Raw genomic sequence first — 19,910 nt, forward strand, 5'->3', positions numbered from 1 at the left:
GACAGAAGAATTGCTTGTGTGGATATGTATACGCATACACGTAGTAAACATTTTTGCCATTGGATGTGTTTGGATGCAAGTGTGTTTGTATTGACTCCATTTCCAAGTGCAAAATGACTGACAGATGGATTAAGGCAAAAACCGAGGCCATGCATGGGCAAAATTATGCACCCCTCCTCACTAATTCCCACTTCCCCCCACCTCTTTTTGTTTTACTCACCTTCTCATCAGCCCCCTCCTCTCCTCCATCCTTCTGCTCATCCCTCCTCACCTCCAGTTCTCCGCTCTTCTTGCCCTGTCCAAGACAAGGCCCCCGAGGAAATTCACTGCAACCCTCTTTTCTCTCTCTTCATGAGAATTAACTCCACACACAAACATATACACACACACACTCCTCCACCACCGGAGCTGCCAAGAAACCTCACACATACATCTACTCCCTCATCGCTCCCCTCTCCTTGCTATCCTCTTTGAGAAGCAGGACCCGCATGAGACAAAAAAAAAAAAAAAAAGGCAACACGACCCCAAAAGAACCCACCTTCACTGACTTTTTTCTCTTCTCTCCTCCTTCACACTCCCACATCCCTGCTGCCCTCCCTCTCTGTCTCTCCCTCTCTCTCTGTCTAAGTCCAAAGAGGCAGAGTTGGATGTGAGAGGCAGTGAGTGCGACACAGTCCCACAAGAGCCCAGCACAGACTCAGAACTGGCCAGGCCACCTTCAGCCAACGCTTTCGGACCCAACGGCACCGCTGGTGTTTACCCGAGCATCCCCTCAAGTAGCCACATTCACAGCACCACCACCACCACAAACACCACCACCGCCAGCTGTACCAGCAGCAGCAGAAGAAGTAGTCTGGGTGGCTTTAGCATCATTAGCAACAGGGCTGAGGGAGCAGGTGAAAGCTCCATGCAGTTCAGCACCAGACCGCCTAGTGCTGAGCAGCCGGGCTTCATGGGGACATGGCAGCAGCAGAGCACTGACAGCAACCTCCTCTACAGAATGTCCCAGCAGGTACGTCAGCCCAGCCTCACCTCCTCATCCTCTCCATGTCTACCTCCACTCTCCTTCCCCTCTTTAAATATTTTAGGTCCATAATTAAGGACTGAACTTTTATTTCCACTCCAGTGTTGTATATTTTGATATTTGCTCTTTTGACTCTTACTATCTCCTGGTCTGTGTGTGAAAAGGAAAGTGTTTGTATGTGATAGAAGGTGTGACTATGTAATTTGTGTGGTGAGGGGGTTGGTTGTACACCTTGCCTTGTTTGTGATATTTGAAATTAAGGATTCTTAAACGCAAATAGCAATTTCTTTGCAACCTTTACCCACTTTTGTAATATATCAGATTTGATGTGTGTGTGTGTTTATTCATGTTGTTGGTTTACACACACACACCATGCCTGAAAGTGTCTCCATCTATTTAGCATCTCTGTGTTACTTTTTTTTTATTTTTACTAATTCAGTACATGAGGTATTTACCTCTCACCAAAATAACTAAGATGACTAGGTTTTGTTTATGTGTGAAAAAAAGACATATTTATCCAGAATTTGACGACTAGCAGATAAATCATTTATCTCACCATTTGATGGATTATCCCCGTCTGGATTCGTAACAAACATGCTTAAGTCTTAATTGGTCTATGAGCGGTGTGGAGTTAAAAAGCGAGCAATAGCAGTGTTTTGGTAACCTCGGTGCAGATAAAGACTCGGGAAGGGGGCACCCCTCTGGGACCGGCTAATTGACTTCATGTGGCCGAGGCAGGAAGCCCCTTGCGCGGCTACAGAGCAGCAGAGGAGCCGTGAGCCAACACAGGCTCCGCTGGAAAGGTAACAATGATAACGGAGAGTTTGCACCGGCTGAGCAAAGTCTACATTTCCTCCCGACATTTCTCGCCAGTTATCGTGGATGGTACACCGAAAATTTATCTTGTTTTGTTCTTTTTTTCTGTTCTCTCTCTCTCTCTCTCTCTCTCCCTCTCTCTCTTTCAAGTTGGCCCCAAGTTGGAGAAAGAGAGTTTAGGTTACTTTCGAGGGAAGGGGGGGGTGGAGGTGGTGGAGAGTTGTGGTTTTGGTCGGATAAATGTCAGGTAAGGAGTGGAGGGAAGAGGAGTAAGAGCAGGGTTGTGTGTGTGTGTGCGTGCGTGTGTGCGTGCAGGCGTTCGCGCGCAAGTGTGTGTGTGTGTGTGTGTGTGAGAGAGAGAGGGGGAGACAGTAAAGATAGCGGATGGTTGCAGTGGATCATAGCGGGACCTGCAGGCTCTCCGTACCAAGCACACACTGTTACGCACTCAGGTCACTGCGGCTCTTGCGCAACAGCTTCGTCGTGACTCTGCGTTGTAAATGAAGAGAAACTTATTCTGTCACCTTTCCCGTACTTAGAGCCCTTAGAGTTTCTTTCTTTCATTCCCTTTCCTTTTTTGTATCTTTGATTTCCCAATCCCAGTGGTCCAATCGCGAAGGTGAAACCGATGTGTTGAGAATAAAACACTGTGTTCTTTAACTTTTGGGAAAAGCACATTTTAAAACAGCTTGTTTTGTGTGTCCATATATATATAATTTTTTTTCTGTGTTTCGGTTAGTTCGCTTTTTTACAAAGATTTCGTCATTAAATCTTTAAGGAAAAAATAATGACATTCCTGTAATCCACATGCAGCATCCTATTTGTTTTCTAAAAAAAATCAAAAACAAAAAAACCACTGCCTTTGGGAGGTGATGTGGTGGAGATTGCTGCTCCTCTCCGGGTATGGAGCAGGTGGATGGGCCCCTGCGCTCAACATCTGTTGGGACCCCACGTTTGCATCCCCAGTCCTTTTTACAAATGCGCACCGTTGTTTCAATATAATCAGCTATGGGACTCGATGTTATTTATCCTTCCTCGCACCACTTAGAAGACATCTTCCCATGTTTAGTAGACATGACATAAATTCTCCGAAGGAAGCCTGTTCCTTGATAGACTCGCCTTATTGGAATCTAACCGATAATGACTTTGTGTTTGCCGAGGCTGGCGCACCCTGGGGTGTTGGATGAGAGGAATGGGTTATGGGCTTGTGTTACAAAATCTCCCCTCTTTCTTTTCCTTAAAGATCAACGAGGTAGCACCCGGGATGCTGCATTTTTTTTTATCGTTGTTAGGCCAAATGATATTTCTCCATCTGATCGATAGAGACGCAAAACAGGTTCTTCGCCGAGTGCTCAGGGTGGATGTGGCTGTGGTGCGGCGCAGGGCATCACCAAGCCAAAACGCTTAGAAATCGCACGCACACACACTCGCACACACGCACACACACACGCTGCAAGACAAGAAAGAAGTTTATTTTAAATGTGAGAAATGAGCTGGGTTTTACTACAGGTGTGGCCGATGGCTGGATAGAAAGTAAAGCAAAGATTTTAAAGTTCAAATGATGAATCAGGTTATGTGCTGTTGCACCTGCCTTTTTTATCTTAAAGATAGAAAACAGATGAATTTCTGATCGAATGTCTCCTCAAAACTTATCGATCTTTAGTAGGATAGACTTCTGCATTTTGAGGCATTTTCACATTTTTCATGTGGAATTTGTAGATAAAATATATTCTAGATTTGATTACATATAACGTTTACAAGACAACGTCACATTTCCGTCTCCTAAGTGTTCCGTTACAAGAAAAAATAAGTTTAATTATTTTCTTTATCCATTAAAATTATTAGGTATTGACAACCTCGTCTATATGCTGTCACTTCTCGTTCTTGTGTGTTTTTCTAAACTATAACGAAATGACCAACAATGGCGATTAAGGGTTAGGGTTAGGATTTTTGTGGGTGAATAATTTACATGACAGGCCTTAATAGGCTTTTAATCTTTTTAGAACCTTTTTTTGAGTCATACAGCAGGACATTCACAGCCTTCAAAATCCATACAAGTGTCAACAAGAAAATGCATAAACAGCATGCAATTTAAATGAAATCAATGAAATGGATTCGATAAATACTGCCTATTTTCTCAGAAAGCAGCGCACAATTTTACCAAATATTCCAAGAGGGAATTTTTGGAATTGTTTTTATGGTAGAAAAAATGTACAAACATTAATTAGGAGTTGAATTATTTCCCAGGCATTACGGAATAATAATATTTGGAGCCTTAATTGACCCGCTACTGTACATGCTTGGCTATGAATATCGACCCTTGCAAGTTAAAAACCCCGGAGTTAAGTGACGCTACGAGCCTAATTGGTTCATCAGGGATAATTCCTCCACAATGCAGGAGCCGCAGGCCGCGTCTTCCCCGCCCCCCCTCATTTTTTTTTCTTTATCTGCTTCAGGTTGGAGGAATGTGGGAATAATTCAGGGATTAGAGGCGCTCGTAAAAGATGTGGCTTCACTTCCACCTGAGGATCTGATGCTGCCACACACCCTTTCAACAGATCTCGGAGAGAAAGATGGAAAGAAAGAAAGAAAGATCGGTGCATGTCTTCAATCTGAAACCATCTCTAAAATAGCCTCTTCCTTTTCTTTTTGCAAGGGTGCTGTAACGCGGCTTCCTTTGAAGTGCGACAGGTCGACTATGGGCCGAGACCTGGAAGAGGTACAGTGGCATAACAGCTCGCCTGGCTTCTGTCTGCTCTCAGTCCTGCCTGCTCCATCCCACACCGTGCCTCTTATAGCTGATATGTGCATAGTTTTCAAGGCTTTACAACGTATAATGCAAATTACAAACACATGTGCAATTTGAAATAATAATTATAATAACAACAATAATTAGCAAGTAAAAAAATCTCAAAATGGAGATTGTCTAAACTTTAATTTGTACGTGTTTTGCTGCCAGAAAAATTTTCGTTTACTTAAAAATATAAAGCCTGCAGCATTTCCCTTTTCCTCATTATCATGCATTTACAAATTTAAGATCCCCAAACTTTACTAAAATTAAACTAAAAAGCAATAAAATATTCTGGTAAAATGAACATTGAGATATAATTGAGTCATTTAAATAAAAATTTCTTAAAAAAAAAAACACACATGCAGTGATAAGTTCAAATTGACTGACAAATTTTCAAACAGCACTTTGGCATTTATAATACAAATATGTTAGGTTTATGGAGTTCTAAAAAATAATAAAAAAAAAATAATAATAAAATCAGCCCAAAATATCTAATCTAAATTAATGTAGTCTGATTTAAATTCTTCCATTTACATCTCTCTTTAGTATTTTCTTGTTTTCATATCTTGAGTCACATTTTAGCTTTTCATTGGTAAAATATGTTGAATTTTCCTTATTCCACATTTCCTGAATGCACTGTGCAGCCTATACAGTTGTGTGTGTTTGTGTGAAACCACTGAAAGTGAAAGCTCTGAGGGCATGATGACAGACATATTTATGGAATAACATGCTCAGCTTTGTTTTGTTTGAGTGAAGAAATTGGGTGGTTGTTATCCTCTTCAGTGCAGATCACAGAGTGTGCTAATCTGCCTATTAACACACTGATACACTTATAGCGGGGAGTACATGTGTGTGTTTGCACACATTGTCTTACACGGTGGGGTACGCACATGCTGCATGTTACATATGTGGTGCATATGCAAAGCGTCTTGCCATTGTGTTGGAGTGTGAGGCAGTGATTTGATGCATATGTGTAGCATTATCCACAGTGAGTGAACGTGTGTGTGTCATTACACTCGACTGTTATGATTTCCATGTCTCTCTTTGATGGGTCATTGGACACAGGGCATATGGATGCCTATTTGTGCATATATCTGAGGTCAAGATTATGTGTGTGTGTGTGTTCTGACACACAAGTTTATGTGTGTAAATATGCGCATTAAAGGCATTCGTGCCTGTGCTTTTGCCATTTATTTTTCTGAGTGGGTGGTTAAATACTTATATGCCAGTTCTGTGAATGTGAATGTGTGTGTGTGTTTGTGTGTGAGAGAGAGAGAGGGTGAGTTAGTACAGTTTTGTGAGTGTGTCTTCTCCCTCTGTGCGTGCGTGTGTGTTTCTGTGTGTTGGCTCTTGCTCCATGTGTGTGCGGGTGCGAGGTGAAGTGTCTCTTGGCTGGCCTTGGATACAGAGCAGGAGGAGAGCAGAAGTGAAAGAGGAGAATTGCAGAAAAGACACGCACTGCTTCCCCCATTATTACTTTTGCTTTTTCTTCTTCTTCGACTATGTCTGTCTTTCACTGGTTCTTCTTCTCTCACTCTCTTTTTCTTCCCTCTCCTCATCCTCCACAAGCGATCCCGTTTTGTCCCCTCTCAAGTATCTTTAACACTTCAAACTACATCTCCCCCACCAATCCTCCGGTTGCTAAATCAGATCCTTTTGTTCTGCAGCTACTGTCTTTAATAGAAAGGACTCTTGAAAATGAACCTGTACATAAGAGGTCCATTTTAGGTGTTGTACACACACAGCAGCAGTGAGATTACATCTCACTGATAGCGCCTGTCCTTAACTATAAAGCTGTGGTGGGTTCTGATATGGTTTAATGTAATTATTGCAGTCGTGTTGGCCAGTTTAGAAGATCCAGATAACATAAATAGCACTGAAAAAGGCCACATTGGCATTCAGTCAGCAGGTATCTCACAACACAGAAATGTACATGGAAGCGGGAGTGGGAAGGTGGCAGGAGCGACTTTATATTAACCGTATGTGTGTGCGCGCTATTAAGAGTCCATGTTGTTTGATGGAGTAGGAAGATGGACAAGGTCCAATTCATGCTGTGGTCCCCACTACATTTACCCAAGCACAAACCATGGAGATATGACGTCTGCAACATTTTTATTTAATTTTATTTTTTTATTTAAATCAATTTAAATAATAATAATAATTATTATATTATTGCAATCTGTAGATACATAAATATAGTCCGTTTACATGTAATGATGACTTATAATATTTTTCTTTTCACCATATTCAAGATGACCAAGTGGATAAAATCAATACCCACGATTTCAATTCTGTCAGAGTTCTCGGCTTTTCCAGTGTATTACAATGTCAGATTTTTGAGGAAATCCTAAAGCAAATTTCTCCCATGTCCCTTCTTTGCCTCACCAGCTCTTTTTAATAACCTTTACAAAAAAAATAAATAAATTAAATTTACATTTTTTATTGTATATGCATGGGCTTGCCAAGAAAAAAAAAAAAATCCAACCCCACACATGGCCAAGATCATGTGTGACCTGGGTCATACAGTAACTTCTGTAGCTGTGCAGTAATGCCCTGCAGGACCAGTGTTATGGATAAGCACCGACCCTGAGTCTGCGTGCATGACCCGGGGCAACCAGCGATCAATAAGCATCATGTGAGCATCACTCACAGCCTCCACGTCAGCTGTTTCCTGTTTGTCCTGAAGAGACGGCTGCCTCACTGCCATGGTGAATGCCTGAATAATGGGAAGGACACTGAACAGTGTAGAGACACTATCACGGAAGTCAAAAAGGGCTTATTTATCGTATGTCTGGCAGGGCAGTGTACTGCATGCTTTATGTGTGTGTGCTGAGCGTTGAGGAACGATAGAAATGCAGAGCCATCTGCTCTCATCTTATCAGGGGGCTGAATAGTGAAATCTACTGTAGCTGAGTTGTTCCCAGGGATTTGTTTTAGTCCTGTGTGGGCATGAGTATGCAAAAGGAAAGAAATGCAATATTTATATCCTTCTGTTGTTTTCTAACTTCTGGTGTTATGTGAGTTGTTTTCCACTATAAACAATCATTGGTCTTAAACAAATCTATTATAGAGTCTATTGTAATGTAACTAAACTGTTTCTATTAAAATGTTCCAAACAGAAGAAATGCATGTCAAATGAAATAGATTTTTTAAACAAAATAATTTGATACATTTGGTTTAATCATATATATGTATATGTATATATATATATATTTATTTTTATTTATTTTTATTTTTTTTTCCAGTTTTTACAATTTCATTTCTGTTATTTTTTTCCAACTGGTGAAGGTACTGCACACCCTGTTTTTCTGTCTTTAATTTTCTAAATGTCTTTCAAAAGAAGGCTGTTAGTTATTTGTCTTTGGGTAGTTTCCTGCAGAGGGGAGAAGTCGCCGGTGTGAAAAGGAAATATGTGTTTGAAGGGCTAGTCGCTCAGGATGTCACCACCCCGCCACTGGCTAATGAGAGGGACATGAGAATAGAGGCAGTGCTGCAACACACACACAATCTGACACAGCAGGAATGCAGCAGCTGTCACCAAGGTCCATGCAGTTATGAAAGGATTGACATATAGCTGTGTATCGTGTGTGTGTGTGTGTGTGTGTGTGTATACTTGGGTCATAGGGGAATTGAGAGCCGGGAGGGGCCTGCATTGGGTTCGGTGATCCACAGATTGCCACCAGCAGAGAGACTCATCACACATAATTGGCTTAAGTGAAACGAGAAAGAGAGAGTCAGATGAAACGTATGCACTGGGCAGCAGTCTGTAGTATTTTAAGACGTGACCATATGGGAGAGACATTGTTGAGAGAGGCTGTTCTTTCCCGTTGTGTGTCCAGCGGAAGGTGACATTAGGTGTGACCTGTGCTAAGTGACAGGAACTCAGACATACTTTCACCACGGCTTCTCCCTTTTCCTGTTATTTCTCAACTCCTGTTATTTTGTTTTCCTTGGAGCTATGCCAGCTCAACGGGCAAACCAGCAGCCTACTATTTTTACATCCATCTTTAAGGACCCCTGTCTGCTTGCTCTGCCTGCCAATTTGCCCCATCAGCAGTGGCAATGAAGACGAGCTCTCAAGGCACCAGCCTTTCATTTTTCTCTTAGCGATGTGGCTAATTCTGTCACTGTTATTTGAAAAAGCACTCAGGGTGAATTGCTATTATTATTGTTAAAACCATCATCATCATCAGGCTTATTTATGGTTATGGATAATGATGGCAATTTTGTTCAGAGCCTATGGTTGACTCCCTCTCTCCTCTCTTTCCCCTACTAATATGACACTACTTTGTGTGTGTGTGTGTGTGTGTGTGTGTGTGTGTTTGTTTGTGCTGTACATTTTCATTGTGCTGGCAAATTACCAGAGTTGTTGCAGAAAGAAAGCAGTTTTCCACCTGGTAACGGTGATTTCATATCTGCAGCTCACGCATGAGGTGAGGAGTACTTAAAGGAGAATAAATCTATTTTGTCTCCTAATGCAAATGTTGAACTCTGTGGCCTGTTTTTATGTGTGACAAGAAGAGGAAGAGAGAGGCCTTTTCCCTACTATTTTCTGTTTCATTGCTTCTTCTTGGTCTTTTTTCACTCCCATGTTTTACCCTCCATCTATCTCTCCATTCTGTTCTGTTCTATCTCCAGCTTACCAGGGAGATTTGATTGCTGGAGGCCCAGGGAGGATTTTAGGGAGGTTCTGGAGAAGGGAGGCTAGTGGTACAGGCTGTGGTAGGCTTGCAGCCAACGTACACACACACGCGCACACACACAAACACACACGCATGCACACACACTAGATATGCAGTCTTGCAGACACCAACAAACGTGTTCACAGACTCCTATTCTGTCTCATTTTCAAGCTGATTTTTAACCCTCTGAAAAAAACAAACCCCCCCAAAAAAACCCAAGTCTAAACCCATTAGCTACTTTTTGTTGTGAGCAAAGTGTTACATGTGTAATATTTGTTTGTGCTCTCTCCTGACTTTGTAAAGATGTTTGCTCTGTTGGATTAATAACATTTAATGGCCACTGTTAAATGCAGCTGCCTTGGCATCCCACAGTTTGTGTTGTTCTGGCAGGCTGAGACTCTGGGTGGCTTTTTGCTTTTGTGAGTGTGTGCATAACACCAGTGAGTGTGTGTGTGTGGGCTGGATGGGAGAGGCACTCAGTGTTGTCACTGAGCACACTTATTCATTTGGAAGTGACCATCCCACACACACAGAAGCTAAACTGAACCCGTTTGCATGTGAGATCATCATACATTAAACAGCAGTGCACTTCACTTCTTACAATCCATAAAGTCAATTAAGTCACAAATGATCTAATTAGCCTACTGTGATAGACATTAATTGGTCTGACCCTGTATCTGCGGTAAAGAGCCAGGGGTGGGAGGCTGCCAGTGTGTGACCTCTGTCACCGCGCATTGTTGGCCATTCATCTCCTGTGACGCTTACTGTGTAATTGTGGTGACGCTGTCGCTCCTTAAGAAGAGGACAAAGTGAGGACACTTGTAAGAAAAAAGTTGTTTTTGTGTGCCTTGAAAGTGGAAGAAGTAATTGTAATGAACACACTTAAGGGCCCAGACACACACATACGTCGCCGTGCACACATGTATACTGTTGATGTTTTCTCTGTAAATGGCCTGAGCTGCCTTTTCCATTGTCGGGAAACACACTCAGCGATAAGTGCTTTGTTGGAGCGTGGCCGCTGTGTGATGTGTGTGACTCTGACTGGCATTTAATATTTCATAGCATTTAATCCATTTGATATGTTTCCTCCAAATACAAAACAAAAAAACTGCAGCTTTTGTTTGCTTTACCCAGGCCATTACTTTAGAGTGTGTTGATCAGTTAAGATTTGTAAAGAGTGGAAACAAGGGATTTATCATTGGCATTCACTGCTACGTTTCTGCACCACTTAAAGGATATAGTTAACGTTTGGTTTGTATAATTGACCTGATGAGAGCGAAGGTGATCTTTTGCGCCTGATCATTGCGCAATGAAATACGTCAATAACATTATGAATAAAAATATCACAAGCAAAAGGCTGTGAAATGTATTGCAGGTAAAAAAGTGAGATAAGAGCACTTAGAAGAGCAGTCAGGTTTACAGGATACAGCGGCTAAGAAAGATAGTGCATTATGACAAAGAGGAGTAAAAGGAGCTGAAATCTGGAGCATCAATCAGGAGGTGAGGAGGAGACTCTCTTTGAGATCAATTGGTAATAGGCTGAAGTCACAGGGGCGATTAGAGGCGTCGACTTGCCTGTGTTGTAAATGCTGTCAGATTGGTTCAAGGAAGCCTAATACCTCTCAGGTTGAAAGCTGTAATAACATCAACTGTAACTGGATCCGCGGGGAAGTGCAAGCTAGTTTGTGTGTGAGTGAGCGGAAAAGGAACAGTAGGAAGGCAAAAGTATTTCATTGTGTATCTAATGCCTAGGTGTGTGTGTGTTTATGTATGTACGTGGCATAAAGCAGAAGCATGCATAAAGGCAGGAGCCGCGGGGTTGCTCCTGGCATTTTTTCGGCCACCAGATGCCTGTCACTGCTGGAAGAAGAAAAAAAGAGCAGGGGATGAGGAGGGGAGAAGGACAAAGAGGAAGGAGGGGAAAGAGAGGAGGGCAGTGTTGGGGGGTATGGGGGTGGGGGCCACCGCTGTTGAAATCATGTCACGTAGCGCTAATTCATCCAGCCTCATTAGAGAGAGGAAAGGGACCACAGGGCCTCTCTCAGGACAGGGCCCAGGCTCAAATGCACACACACACACACACACACACACACACACACACACACACACACACACACACACACACACACAGGGTATGCATACACACATTGTCTCAGTTTTTCTCTGGCACATACTTACACACAGATGCAATTTCTCTCTTCCTCACACACGCAGACATGCATACACAGATGACACTGGCACATGGTGCAGTGCGGGGGCAGTTTGGGGAATAGAAAATTGCCTTCTCAGGAAGGCCCTGGCCAATTAAGGACCTGACCGTATTGAATGTCAAGTGTTAATTTAGGCTTCCCCCTCCTCCCCTCCTCCCTTCAGCCCCACACCCTTACCCCTCAATTTCCCAGCAGTGGTACTGGTGGTGGTGGTGATGTTGCCGGGGTGGGGGTTCCCAGAGATGAGCAAATACATGTCAAGCCAAAGTTGATTGCCTGCTCCGTATTATGTGTCGCAGACAAGTGGCAAATGTGCTCCCTCCTTTTAGCCTTTCACGTACCCCCTGAGGGACACCGCAATGGAAGGAGGAGGAGAGAGGGAGGATTAACTGTACCGCAGTGATAAGAAGGGGGGGTTTACACTGGGGAAGACAGGGCGGGGAGTGAAGGGGACAGACAGACAGCGAGAGAGAGAGAGAGAGACGTAGAAAGAGGGCATAGGGTTTGTTTGATCTCACAGGACTGTGTAGTGACTTTGATAGTCTTTTAATTGCCTTCCTTTTTTGCAGAGGTGATGTCCCTTGCAGAGGAAGAAAAACATTCAAATAGAGGTTGAGAACATTTTCTAAACATGAGAAAAAAAAAAAACATTTTAACTTTTTCAGAAACTTTAAATAATGGTGACTGTGTATTTGATTCTCAGCCGTTGGCATGGTCCAGGGGCAGGCAAGGTTGTTTGTGAGGTGGACTGATGGTAAATGCCCACCTCCTTACCTCTATGATCTAATAGACATCCACTTAGTCTTAATGGGCAGATTCCCTTTCTCCTCTCGTGATGACTGTTGCACTCTTTAAAGGTGGAATTGCCAGCTTGTCTTTCCTATCTCCCCCACCCCCACCTCTGTTAGTCTCTGTATCTCACATTCACTACTTCTCTCTCAGGACAGAGGAGAGTATTTCTGAAAAAATAAATATTAATGCATTGCTCACATTCACACCAAAGCCAATTCTCCTGCTTTTGCCAGCCCTCTGGCAACATCACGTTAGTCAAAAACCCTTTGTTTTACATTCATTTTAGTATATTTATGTAAACACATTTACCTGACATGCTGTTGCTGTGTGTGTGTGTGTGTGTGTGTGTGTGTACATGTGAGTGTGTACTGGTGATGGCAGTGATGTTGTGAAATTGAATAGAGGGGGGAAGTATTGATCATTTCCCCCTGTGTGTTATTAGTGCCTACTGCTACTGACAGAGAGAGCATGAGCCACCCGCACAGATGCATGCAAACACACATTTACACGCACACACTGCCATTTTTACTCAAGAAATACAGTATGTTGTTTGCATGTTTTGACAACTGTAATACATTGCGTCAACAGGGAAAGAGTATACTTTACTGCTACATAATATTTTATGGAAATATCAACATTATTGCCCAGAACCAGGTGGTGGAAATCTGTAAAATTACAGCTCTGGTAATGTTATGACAGACCGGGCTATGTGTCATTGACTTATATGCGTCAAGGGTCTTTTCAAATAGGGCCAATTTTTTCTATTCTCTGCTCACACATGCACACACACACACTCATATACTCTGGTTCTTTATTATTGCAATCTGTTTTGTCAATCTGCTGTAAGCGATAACATGCTGTAAGGTCACAGTGAAGCGTAATTCAGTCTCAGATCACTGATGTCCAAACAGCCAATGGTACAGGCTTCCGAGGCCAGACAGGAGAGGGAGGGTGTTCACGCCCAGCGTAAGTGCTCTGTCTCGGGGTAGATAGTGATGCCTGCTAGGCCTCTGGAGCTAAAGTAGTCAGCCAGGACTGAGGAGTCTGTCAAGCACTAATTGATCACCCTAACCTGGGGAGCTGAGGACAAAGGGAAAATGCTGTGGAGAAATGAAACAGATAAGACTAAAGGGAAAAGAAAGAAAAAGAAAGGAGGAGAAAAGAAGAAATAGAAGAAGAAATTGTGTGACTGGTGGCTTAATCTCTCTGGACTGGCCCTTTTTTCCCCCCTGGATGATAGATATAGTAGGCTGAGTGTGTGACACAGATGGATAATGCAGGCGTCTGGGCCGATAGAATTATAAATTAACACATTACTGGACCTTAATGTGGACCACTGCAGACGACCCCACACCACCATCACCAGCCCTCCAGGCGCACACGCACACACACACACACACAAACACGCCTACAGTTTCACTGATGCGTCTAGCTGAGCTCAGGGTGCGGATTATACTCCTCAAGTGCCATTGATTTGTTAAAGTGCTGAATTAGCAGGAGCAGTCCAGCTGCTGGCACTTCGACTTTCTTTCTATCTTTCTCCTTTTCTGTGTTGTACAGTTTTGCTCTCTTAACTTCTCCTCGCTCTATTTTACTCCTTCCCTGTTGCTTCACTTGACTTGCTCACATGCTGATCTTCCTCCTTTGTGCTTCACTTCGTTCTCCAGCTCACATGCTAGTCTCCACTCTCTCTGACACACTTTTTGCTCAGTCACAAGTGCTCTTTCAAGCAACTTTGCTCTTCTTGGTTGTCCTGGCAAACGGCTGTTTCTATTTTCCCCCTCTTCTGTCTCCAGCTGGAAGGTTTCACGTAAAAGAACAGTTGGTTTTTCTCTCCCTCTTCTTGTGGCCTACACAATATTCGCCAGCCAAAACTGTTATGTCCCTGACTTTGAGACTGAAAGGGAAGTGGTATGTGTGTGGCTGGGGATTGGTATTTAATAGCCAGACATACAGAGGAGCTAATATGCAGAGCAGCAGTAGCCTGGACATTGTAAGGCCACACACAGTGACAAGGTCCTGCATAGCTCCCTGTATTTAAAACTCCTGCACCGCAATGGCTTATACATCTATGAGCTACCCACAGTGAATTCCAATGGTGTAAATGTCATTTAACAACAAATGAGTGTTTCTGGAAACTGAGCGGTGCACAGTAAAGGGTCATTGGTCCCTCTGTCTGCCTAGAATGTAGTAGTGTGTTGTACTTGGGCTTATGTGTCGGACAGACTGTCTGCTCTCTGAGTCCAAGTCAAGGCCCCTAGCCAAGAGGTGCAGATTTGTTAGTGTCTGCTCCATTATCACCCGTCACTCTCATTGTTTGTTGTATGTGCATGAGGGAGAGAGAAAAAAAGGGGGCGTAAAAAGACTGTCCCCCCACTTTCTTTCTTGCTGTGGTCCAGCCCAAACAGTTACCATCTGGTGACCAGTGACTGACCCTTTTCTTGTCTCACACACACATACACGCATATACACACACACTCACTGCCGGACTGTTTCCAAGTGATGAGTGAGTGACCACCCCCCCCACCACACACACCTCACTCCCTCCCCTGCTCACTGTCCATCTCTGCCAGACCTCCCAGGTCCCTCCCCTCACTGCACATGATTGGTCGATGAAACGTTGATGGGCGACTGATCTGTTCACAGCTCCAATAAAATGCCCAATAAAGCACAGATTCTGATGGACCAAACAGAACAACACCTTGGAGGGGAACGCACCTAAATACACACACACACACATCATAATGGCCCAAAATAAGCACATTTCCTCACTATTTCAAATCACATTCATGTTGTTGAAGTATTTGCTTTACTTGTGTTTGCTTGATTTAGTTACACCCCTTGTGCTGAAATCAGAGTGACATTTATTGACTATGATTTATTATTATTTTCTCTGAGTGGAGTCTACGGCACGTCTACAACTGAAATCGTGAGTTGATTGAGTAGTAAATTGATCAGAGGCAAATTAAATTTCAATTATATAATCTAAGTGACAATAATTTCATTTTTTTGCAGTTTTTCAAAGTTGAATATTTGCATTTTAGTTTTACACATGACAGGAAAACTATAAACAGCTTTGGGTTTTCGATGCTTGTTGACATCTACAGAAACTAAGTCAGCCTTGGGAAAACACATTTATTTATTTATTTATTTATTTATTTATTTATTTATTTATTTATTTATTTATTTATTTATTTATTTATTACATATTTTAGAGTTCAGATGATCTGTTGCTGTATCGAAAAAGCATTTTTTATTTGTTTATTTATTTTTTATTATAGTAATTGCCTGAAAATGAACTTGGAATAGATGAGTATACCTGGTTGAAAAAAAAGAGCAGTCACTATTTTTCTGTGTAGTGAAACAAGATATAAGGGAGAGTTTGTGTCCGTTCTGCTGAGTGACAGACCAAGGTCAGAGGCAAAGAAGAATGGACACATGCATTGCAGAGTTGTGACATGTTGGGGTCACCACAAAGGTCAGGCTGGATGTCCAGAAAGTGTGAAAGTGTGTTAAGGATTGACTGTCCCTTCGTAGGAAATGGGAAGCAATGGCCAACTCAACCTCTGCTTCTCCTGGCTGGTGTAGTCCAGGTGAACAAGGATTGTGTGGAGAGCAGGTCACAGGCACGGCTTAATGGCAGCGTGATATTGTGACGACAGCCTGCCCTTAAATGCAAGATGGGGACAGAGTGAGGGCAAGAAGGAGGAAGTGAGTGTGGGGAGGGTGACTCCATAAAAAAAAAGAAGAAAAAAAAAAAAAAGCGAGACAGCGATGGAGAGAGATGGACTGAAAGCGCAAGTGGAGCATATCAGCAAGGAAAACACTTAAAGTGAGGGATAGTGAGAAGGGATGGAGGTTGGGGCAGCCAGGGGGGACTGAAGCAGGGAGGGAAGAAAGGGGAGAAGAGTAAGTAGGCATGTGTCTCTCGCGTGAGGCTGATGCATTGTGACAGTCACTTAGAAGGATTTCACTTCCTCTAAACTGTGGCTCGAAGGAAGAAATGCCATAAGTTGGGACAATTATGAGGCCAAATGAGATATTGGACGCATGCAGAGTGAGCTGCAAAGGGAGGGGAGGGAGGAAGGAAGTCTAGCAACGGACGTGTGTGTGTGTGTATGTGTATCTGTTTGTATCAGCCATGTGTATGAGTGTACACACTCAGGAGAATGCAATCATATTATGTTCTTGCATTTGGCAGATTGGTTTGTGCATGTACTTTACCTATTCTGCCCAAATACGGTGTGTTTTTGTGGGTGTGCATTTATATGTGCTTGCCTGTGGGGGCTGGGGACGGGTTTTTTGCTCAGTGCACACACCATGTCAGGGAGGGCTGGCGTCTTGCTCCTCATGGTACCGTATGTTACCGTATGTTACCACTCTGCCTCCCTCATTCCTTCAGCCTCATGTCTGTAACTTAACCTGGTGACGGCAGGAAGGAGGGAGGGAGGGAGAGAGAGAGAAGTTGGATGTGAACGCTGCCAAGAAAATGGGCCTTATTTTTTCTACTCTTTGGTTGATTTCATTTCTTCCTGTTTTTTTCTCTTTTTGCATGTTAATAGTTCAGTCTTTCATGTCTTAGCCCTGATAAGTGTCCCAAAACCTCTTTTTTGCTACAGTACATTGTGTTACCCCTGTGCTATAGCTTCTGCCAAGAATGTCACTGTAATTTGAGTGTTAGTGAATTCCAAGAAATACACTTTTCCTGTTTCACTGAGTTGTTTTGCTCTCAGTGCAATTATGTCCTTCATGCGAGAGAGGTGCTGGTGAAATTGTCTTTCAGTTTTTCACTGGCTTGTGTGTTTCCACATAGTGCCTACATTTACAGTTCACCTACAGTTCTCTTAACCCTCAACCCATTTGTGTGTCTCTGTGTGTGCAGTGCAAAAAATAATGACTATGGCAAAAAAAAAAGTTTTCATTTTGAAAGATATACTTTACTATACTGCCCTGCAACACCATCCATTCAAAAATAAACATAGATGTACCGCTCTCCTTCCATCTTTGTCTCTATCTTCCCTCACCAACCTTTTTCAACGTCTCCCTGAATGTTTTCCTTTGTTTTGTATTGTTTAGTTTTTTGTTGTTGTTGTTGTTTTTTAGTATTGCTTTGTATGCTGAGCCAGTGTGACATTCATAAAAATCAATCACAGGGAGACAAATTTCCAATTTACTCAATCTGGTTTCTGTATAGAAACTCTGTTTTTAATGTTCCTGGCATTTGGAGATACAGTGTGGTTGCAGTTTTGGTAGCTTATGTGAGTCCTGCAGGTCCTTAAAATTATAAACTTAGTAACTACTTGTAGTGTGAGTCACCCCTTACATGAGCTATTTGATTTTCATGTTATGAAGAAGAGAATTTTAACAAATGACTCTCTTGAACATACTGCAGTCACAGTTTGTCCTAAAGTGACGTATAAGGTAACCTCCTCTATGATGGCCATCTTCCCTTTCTGCACTGCTCCCTCCTCATCAGTATGGCGGTTGTGTTTGCTGAGTTGGCTTTTGATAGATTTTTGTTGGTTGGTTTGGTCATCTGAGATTTGGCATGAGCTCATCCTCTCTCTTCTCCCTATCTCCTTTCCCCTCGCCCTCCTGTGAGTTCTGTTCACATCCAGAAGAGGCTGGTCGTGTGAGGAAGTAATGCAGGGATGGGTGAAGGAGGGAGGGGCAGAGTGGGACAGAGGTTGAGGGGTATTAGACCCTTGAACACAGCTGGGACCCCTACTATCAAAGAGATGGAAATGACTGCCTGCTAGCATTAGCGATGCAGGGATGAAAGAATGGCCAACAAACCCACTGAGAAATGACTTTGGCACTGTGTCTCAAGCCTGAGTACATAACCGCTGCTGCCACACACTGACTTTCCCGTTTTGGAAACCAAGATGTGAGAGTACATGTTGAAAGATTTAATTCTGCAAAAATCCTAAAAGAGAGGACCCATAAAATGTAGGCTTTTAGCCAGTTAGCTGAATAATCAGTCTATATTAGCTGAGGTCCAATAAACTCTACTTGAGTCCAATAATCCAGAATCAACCAATCCAAACATGAAAGTACACATTCTTAAAAAGATTAACAATATGGTGCTGTTTTTCCAGCATCATTCATAATGGTGCACAAATTGGTTGTCACTGTATTGACCATTGTTTTCAGTAAAACTGGACTTCCTGGTTTTTACTTAACCTTCTCACCAGTAACTGTAGCAACAGATCTACACTAAGGCAATTGTGCAGATCATCATGCATGCTGATGAAGTTTCTGTCAAAGCATTGTGACATGGAGTAAAAATTGTGTGGTCCCCCTTTTACTATCAGAGTGTCATTGGGACCCTAATCTGTGAACCAAAGAAGGATGCGTAATGACTGAGATAACAGGAAGTGAACACAGGTGTTTGCATCATCGTTTACAAAAGTCCCAGTTAACAACAAAAAACAAAACACCCAGTTTTCATACTGAAATGAAGTCTCTGCTTTAGGGAGTGTGGACTGCAGGTGTAAACGATGTTTTAAAACTTAAACATATCAGTTTAGATGTAGCCCAAAGGCTCTTTAAAGTCTGTCTCCACTGAAAAGAAAAAAAAAAAGTTTCAGGGGGTGTGCAATAATGAAATGAGCATATTTTTTCTGGTCATTTTTTTTGCCACTGGTAGCTACAGCTCACCATACAGTCCACATTGGCTTAAATAATTCATACACTCTTGCTCTCCCTCGATCTCTCACTCTTTCTCCATATCGTTTTCTGTTAACCCCCCCACCTTACCCCCTTTTAGCACTTGCTTCATTTGTTTGCTCTGAGAAGCTAAATCTTGTTTGCGCATATTAATAAGTCAAGGCGGATTATCCCACCACAGCCCTGTAACATCCCTGGCCTCTCTGCTTATACTGTATTTGCGCCTGTGTGGCTGTATTTGCAGAATGCCCCCCTCCTCCATATCAGAGAGGCCTAGTGCACGAGGCTAATTAGATTAATTCTGATGCCTGTAATGATTCTTAACCATCTATTTTTAATGACTGGTGCATATCAAAGAATAGTCAAGTACGCTACCAGTGAATCCCACTCCCAGTTTGGCTTAGTCCCACTCCCACTGGCTTAGTGTTACAGTGTAAGCATGTTGCCATTGTGTGCTTGTCTATGTGTGCGCGCACATTTGTGTCACTTCAGGCTAAAGACAAATGTGTTCAGTCTGGCCTTTGCCTGCCCTCCTAAAAAAAAAGCACACACAAATAAATAAACTATTATCCATTCACAGAGATTTTTTGTGGTTGTGATATACATACTTGCAGCTGTGATTTTTCCTCAATTACTGCTGATACACATTTTTTTCATTGCTTTAAATACTGAAGTGACTGGTTTGGTTATGCAGTGAAACAGATGCAGAACAAATTTTAAAATCCACATAATGTAAACAGTATAAGCATTACCTTTATTTTTCTCTCCCTCCTCCATATGGAGTTTTTTTTGTATTTCAAAACACATGCTATTTTCCCAGAACTCCCTCTCTTGTAGTGAATCAAAAGTAAACCTAGTTCATGGTATGTCAGTAAGCATTAAGCCACGGCTTACACCTTGCCATCCCTGAGCAAGTGTTCATCAAG

General features: G+C 42.6%; 1 protein-coding gene across 4 annotated transcripts in view; it reads left to right on the forward strand.

Moving 5' to 3' along the window:
* Window positions 1-19,910, forward strand: part of bnc2 (basonuclin zinc finger protein 2) — a 156,676-nt gene that overhangs the window by 64,599 nt on the left and 72,167 nt on the right. For 3 of the 4 annotated variants that reach the window (XM_029498092.1, XM_029498138.1, XM_029498101.1), the window contains exons 2-3: window positions 629-1,012; window positions 4,497-4,559. In XM_029498092.1, the coding sequence (XP_029353952.1) occupies window positions 629-1,012; window positions 4,497-4,559 (447 nt within the window). The remainder of the gene's footprint in view (window positions 1-628; window positions 1,013-4,496; window positions 4,560-19,910) is intronic. The other variant, XM_029498110.1, reaches the window with a different exon arrangement.

Source organism: Echeneis naucrates, chromosome 1 (assembly GCF_900963305.1).
Source record: "Echeneis naucrates chromosome 1, fEcheNa1.1, whole genome shotgun sequence".
In the NCBI taxonomy this organism is placed as follows: domain Eukaryota; kingdom Metazoa; phylum Chordata; class Actinopteri; order Carangiformes; family Echeneidae; genus Echeneis; species Echeneis naucrates.